At 40.5% G+C, this 6965-nt stretch overlaps 1 protein-coding gene across 1 annotated transcript; it reads right to left on the bottom strand.

The window, feature by feature from the left end:
- Positions 1-233: 233 nt before the first annotated feature.
- Positions 234-2703, bottom strand: LOC109152544 (zinc finger BED domain-containing protein RICESLEEPER 2-like). The gene is made up of 4 exons (XM_019300246.1): positions 2399-2703; positions 624-2245; positions 468-522; positions 234-369 (listed from the first exon to the last, which is right to left on the bottom strand). The coding sequence occupies exons 1-4, from the start codon at positions 2701-2703 to the stop codon at positions 234-236; spliced, it is 2118 nt and encodes a 705-aa protein (XP_019155791.1).
- Between the last annotated feature and the right edge of the window lie 4262 nt (positions 2704-6965).

Below are 6965 nucleotides of genomic sequence, written 5' to 3'. Positions count from 1 at the left end.
TTAATTTTCAATTATCAATGAACTTTTCCAAATCCGAATTAGGTCCGATATCCGATCCGAATAATCCGAAATTCGACATAGCATATCCGATAGGGTTTTAGTTTCAAAAAAGACGGATAGGACTTCAAAATTTCAATCCGCAATCCGATCGGATGAACGGAAAAACCATCCGATCCGATCCGATCCGTCCGTTGCACAGTCCTATACATTACCACTTTACCAGACACCATTCATCATTCAGGTGTCAAATGCTCAATGGTAGCAACATTTAAAATGTCACCAAGCCATTGAACACTTTCCAATTCCATTGCCCAGCCAAGAAATGAGGGCCTGAGGGACATTGATATTTGATACACATACACTGTAACACTGATGCAGTCATACAGAGATATCATATAATAATCATTTATCAAATATCAAAATAAATACAGAAATGCTTTATGGAATAAAAGTTATAAGTATATAACCATACAGGTATTGTAGGCAATAATCCAACTCCAATGGTGGATGTGCTGCACAATTCTGCAAAAAGAAAAAAAAAACACAAGTATAATTAAAAGAAGTATTAATTTATAATAAATAGTTATAAATTCTAAGTTAAAATGTAAATTTTAGAGATTCACCTTTCTCAATCCTTTCAACATCTTCAATATTTTCTTCAACAGAGATTGGTTGATTGGCTAACCCCAACCAATCCTGTGCACACACAAGTGCCTCAACAATCTTAGGAGTTATGGAACTCCTAAAGGCATCTAGTACTCTCCCACTGGTACTGAATGCTGATTCAGATGCAACACTAGAGATTGGAACATCAAGTACATCCCTTGCCATTTTAGATAACACAGGGAACCTATCAGAATTCAGCTTCCACAATCTTAGAAGGTCAAAAGAATCCTCATCATCCACAATGACCTCAGACAAATACACCTCCAACTCAGTTTTTTTCATTGACAAATCACCAGTACCCAATTTTTGTTTCTTAATCTGGGATTTCAATAATGCTTGAGGTTTCCCAACAGAAACACAATAAGAAATTATAACTGAAGGGGCTGATTTGGCAGAATTTTCAGGAACAGACTGGACAGGGAAACAGGACACATAATCTTGAAATAACTCCTTAAGGCCAACAACAACCTTATCAAACATTGTTTTACCTTTGTCCTCACCATATAACTGGGTAAACTGAATGGGCATATATTCTATTTTGTCCCTGGGGTCTAAGATATTTGCATAGAATATGAGAAAGTTCATTTTTTCAGGCTCACCCCAATACTTATCAAACTTTGCCCTCATATTTGTACCCATCAGTTTAACACTGCCATCAGCTTCCACCATATTACTTAACAAGCAAGATAGATCAGAAATCTCAGAGAAAAAAGTATTAGAAGTCACATACAGTGAACCAGAAATTCTAACAGTCATTTCATAAAAAGATTTTAGAATCTGTACCAAACCAGAAATGGTTTCCCAATCCATGAAGTTAGATATATTATTCTCACCCAAATCAGATTTAAATCCATTGTCTGAGCTTGCATACTCTTCAAAGACTTTCTCATACAACAAAGCAGCACTCAGCATCATATAGGTGGAGTTCCACCTTGTAGGAACATCAAGACACAAAGACTTCTTGGCTTCCACCCCCATTACATCAGCTAGCTCCCTAAACCTTTGAAGCCTAGCAGGTGAGCTTCTCACATACCTAACAGAATCCCTCACTCTTTTAACAGCACTATCAGATTCTTTCAACCCATCATGTACCACCAAGTTAAGGATGTGAGCAATGCACCTCATGTGCAAGTACTTACTCCTAACAACAGTACAACCCCACGACACAAACTTTTTCTTTAAGAATCCTAGGGCAGTATCATTGCTAGAAGCATTTTCAACTGTAACACTAAAAACTGATTTTAGACCCCAGTCCATAAGACAACTTTCTAAAGCCTTTGCAATACTTTCACCCTTGTGGGAATAGATAGGAACAAATGAAATGATTTTCTTTTGGAGCTTCCACTCACTGTCAATGAAATGTGCAGTTATGCACATGTAGTTTATTCTCTGGACTGAGGTCCATGTATCAGTTGTGATACTAACCCTCTGACTACTAGTCCTAAAGAACTTCTTCAAGTTGAGCCTCTCATCAGAAAAAATCTTTAAAATGTCCCTACTGATAGTCCATCTTGAAGGGATTTTAAACCTAGGACAGCAAACAAACACAAACTTTCTAAACCCCTGTCCCTCAACTATCCTAAAAGGCAATTCATCCAGAATAATCATCTCAGCTAAGGCTCTCCTTATCAAGTCTTGGTCAAATACCCAAGTACCTAACACCCCTTCTGATCCTTCACTACTTTCAGTTCCAGCAGAAGAAGGTTCACGTTGGAAAGTAAGCAAGGACTACCTTGTATCCTTAGAGTGAGGATTTTTAAAGTAGTTTACCACATGAAGTCTGAGAGAAGAAGTTCCATGTTTCTTGGACTCACAACAATACACCCTAGCACAGTATAAACATTTTCCCTTGACAACAATGCCCTCATAGTCTTTGATCTTTTCAAAGTGATCCCATATAGGAGATCTGGTCTCAACCACTTTCCTTTTCTTAGGAACACGTGGAGGCAAATGCTGCTGAGACTGAGATGTATTTGTCTCTACAGTTGTGGCTTCCACCTCAGGTTGACTTCCAGATAAACCACTAGTACTTTCCATCTAAAAAAAGGAAAGTATCAGTGAATGGGAAATCACTCAGGGAAAATCATCAACAACTATGGACAGAGGTATCAAGCATGCACATTACCACATATATTCATATAATTACTTTCTGTTAATTTCACATGTCATCATGTATGCAGAATTGCACATAAACGATTTAAGGGTCACATATCCATAAACTTAATACAATTTACAATTTACAAAGAAATCCATATTCGGGCATTCAAGCTAAGTAGATGTATGCCACTTCATAATGCTCATCATCTATATGGATTTCACACGCAGGGGCTAGGACTTCCACCAGATTAGGGACAATTAACCCTTTAAGCCTTTAACTCCTTTAAGGGACAACACAGTTACACAGATTTACACTTATAAATTATAAATGTATAATGCTCATCAATCATCATTTATATGGAATATGAATTTCCAGGGGCAAAGGGACACATGGGCTAGAGCTTCCACCAACAGATCACAAATTAGAGACAAGTGAGTGAAGTGACATGCAATCTGGAACTTCTCAACAGATCACATTACCACAGTCCACACAAATCAGTGAATCACAATCACATAAACCCTAATCAAACTATCAAAGTATCACAAATTAGAGACAAGTGACATGCAATCTGGAACTTCTCAACAGATCACATTATCACAGTCCACACAAATCAGTGAATCACAATCACATAAACCCTAATCAAACTATCAAAGTATCACAAATTAGAGACAAGTGACATGCAATCTGGAACTTCTCAACAGATCACATTATCACAGTCCACACAAATCAGCGAATCACAATCACATAAACCCTAATCAAACTATCAAAGTATCACAAATTAGAGACAAGTGACATGCAATCTGGAACTTCTCAACAGATCACATTATCACAGTCCACACAAATCACAATCTATAAGAGTATAAGAATATAATATAAGTATCTAACAATCTAAAAGACTAGGGTTTATAGAATAGAGATTACTTCGTTTCTCTAAATTAAACCCCCAAGAACAAAGGGCTTCGATTCCTAGCCAGCGAACTGCAATCCACCGGAGTATCACTTCCACGGGAGACTCGCTTCGACTCAGACTCTCAGAGGTCAGGGGCTACTGGAAAGGAATGGGGCTTGAGGGCTTCCACTGGAGAATAATAGCTTCCACAGTCCACACAGTCACACTCTCAGAGATTGAGAGAAGCTGAGATTCTGAGAACTGAGAAGGGCTGAGAGAGAAGTCAGAGAACGAGAGACTTTGAGAGAACTAGGGTAGAGAGAAGAGAGAAGTCAGAGAGTTCTCTGGAAGAAGGGAAGAGCTGCGCAAATGAGACTAGAGTTTGCGAGTTCTCCGCTCCTTCTTCTATATATACTCATCCTACACGACGTCGCATTACTTAGGTTATACAAAACCTTAGTCTAAATCGGGTAGTTAGACGGGTTCGGGTGGAAAATATACCCCCCTCCCCGAACTCATTAAACCGGTGTCGTTCTACGTCGCGGTTCGGATTTGGCTTTTCGGGTTCAATTTTCGAACCATTCTTGTAACACCCCAAAATTTTTAAACTTTTAAGACTTATTTAATAAAGTTGAATTCTCATTAAATCTCAAAATCAAACATAAGAGTGCGGGGTGCTATGCCACATCTGAGCTGGAGAACTCAGATGCACAGACTAACTAACTAAAATCCTCAATACAAATGTCAATGCATAATCATGGCACGGAGGCTGAAAGGAAACTAACTAATCTATGCTTCAGATCTCTAGCGCGCTTCGGGTCTACTCATCGGTGCCTGAAAGCCAAATATATCTGTTCAGCGAATGATGCTGGTAACCCACTCCAACGCGTTGATATATATATATATATATATATATATATATATATATATATATATATATATATATATATATATATATATATATATATATATATACGAAAACCATTTTGAAGCAGGGAGATATATACTTAAGAGACTCTAGCTTTAAAACCAAGAATAGACTCAGCAATTAGGGGCAAGCATAATAATCAACGATAACAGTTAAGTAGAGACAACCATCGTAAAGAATATGCATCTAAGGTCACATATTACTTTCAAATCAATCATATCATCATCCAATCATCATTCGTATCACACAATCACACTTTGGTGGTGCCATGGGACCAATTGCATGCCCCGAACATGAGGGTTAATGCATATAGTACTAACACAGCCCCGCAGCACCCTACCTCATACCGCAGCATGAAGGGAGTTGATCGCAACCAACCCTATAGACCGCTGACGAACTCAGCGGCGGATCACAGTCCTACACACCGCTGACGCGCTCAGTCGGTGGACTGTGATCCTCTTTACAAGGGGGGGCTACGATCCTACACACCGTTGACGGGCACAGTCGGTGGATCGTAGCGGATCAAGCCCTACACACCGCTGAGGGACTCAGTCGGTGGGCGATGATCCTCGGAGACTACGACCCTACACACCGCTGGCCCATCACTCGGTGGATCGCAGCCAGCCGTAGCCCTACACACCGCCTGATTGCTCATTCGGTGGACTACAGCCTTCCTCGGGCTTATTGGCCCTACACATCGCCTGGCGCGTCCAGGTCGGTGGGTCATAGCACACGAGGCCCACGTGGACTGCAGCCCAAGAAGTGAATCACTGACCGCAGCGAGGAGAATGAACCGCAGCTCATAAGTAACCGAACAGTGGACCCCAGCCCTATATAATATTTATATACCTGACCGATCGCAACCGGCCTGGTTAACAGTTGGGATGGTTCTCAACCCATTCAAATGCCCGTATAGCCAATTTGATTGCAACCAAATTGGGGAATCATGCATCACATAGCACATAATAGCACATTGGGAAGGGGGAGGCACATAAATAAGCTTAAGTGTGATCATTCACATACTAAGAATAGTCCTAAGGGGTTCATACGACTTCCACCTAGGTCAACGGGTTACCGATTCAATTAGCATGCAATTCCTAAGACTCTTTTATCCTACGAACGGTACCCGAAACATCAAACTATACTCAAGTACGACAAACGGGGTCCGTTGAGACACCACGGGGAATGGGGAACATCAAACGGGGAAGCCAAAGACCCGGGGTGGGTGAAAAACCAGCGGGTAGCCGGTGGGTGGAGGGCCACCCGCCGACGGCAACTTCCGGGCAGCGGGTGCCCGGCAGGCAAACGGCTGCCCGCTGCCTGGCGGTCTCACTTTGGGCAGCGGGTACCCCTACCCCCCATTGACTCTTTTATCAAATACTCGTCCCGGGATCCTTTGTGGAACCCGAAACCATGCTTAGACACTTTTAAACGCAATTAACGACACCACATAGGCATTTAATGGATCGAAAGCAAGAATTATATTGAACATTCCTAACATGACTTCTAGACACGAACAACACCCGAACATGCAAATTCCCACCCAAATATAAATCAAGAACATCACAATACCAATTCCCAATCCAACCTAGGGCTCTAATCCCACCCAAATCATCAAAATCATATTTTATCTTCTTCATCAAGAATTATCAAGGTTTATCAAGAAATCATCACATAAATATCAAGAACTTCTTTTTAACATCAAGATCACTCATAAAATCACCACATCAACCAATCAAGATTATCACAAATATCATAAATAAATTCATCAAGACACAAGTATATAGGGGGAGCCAAAGAAGGAGATTATAGCAAGGAAAATAGATTTTGTTGAGACATGAGTTATCTCTTAGCCTTAATTAATTTCCTTGGCTATGAAGGGTTTTTCTTTAAGATTTCTTCTTTCTTGATTTCTCCTACGGGAATTCTTGAGAATTCTTGTGTGGTGAAAGTTATTGTGGTGTGAGTTCTAGGTGCCTCCTATGTCCCTATTTATATATCTAGGAGTCCCAATTAGGGTCTATGTGGTATGAATTTGCTAATTCTATTTCCTATAGGACTAAGGGATTGGCTTTAGGGACAAGGGCCCATGGACTATGGTGGACCTTTCCTAATTAATTAATGAAATTTAATTCTTTCTTTTGGGTAAATGATTAAATAATTAATTTGTTTTAAAGGCCGTAACACGGGATGTTACAATTCTCGTGTGTCGGGTTCGGGTCGATCGGGTTGGACGGTTATGCCTATCTAACTATCTTTATCTAATCAACCGCCCCCACCCCTCCCCGCACCAAATCAGTAAATCCCCCCCCCCCCCCCTCCCGGGCGCGTAATTTGATTTGCAGTTTCTTTTTTTTCAATTTGACAAGACTAAATCAAAAACG

Source organism: Ipomoea nil, unplaced genomic scaffold (genome assembly GCF_001879475.1).
Source record: "Ipomoea nil cultivar Tokyo-kokei standard unplaced genomic scaffold, Asagao_1.1 scaffold0268, whole genome shotgun sequence".
NCBI classification, from domain to species: Eukaryota; Viridiplantae; Streptophyta; class Magnoliopsida; order Solanales; family Convolvulaceae; genus Ipomoea; species Ipomoea nil.
Note: the sequence above shows the minus strand (reverse complement) of the source record. Positions and strands in the feature narration are given on the sequence as shown.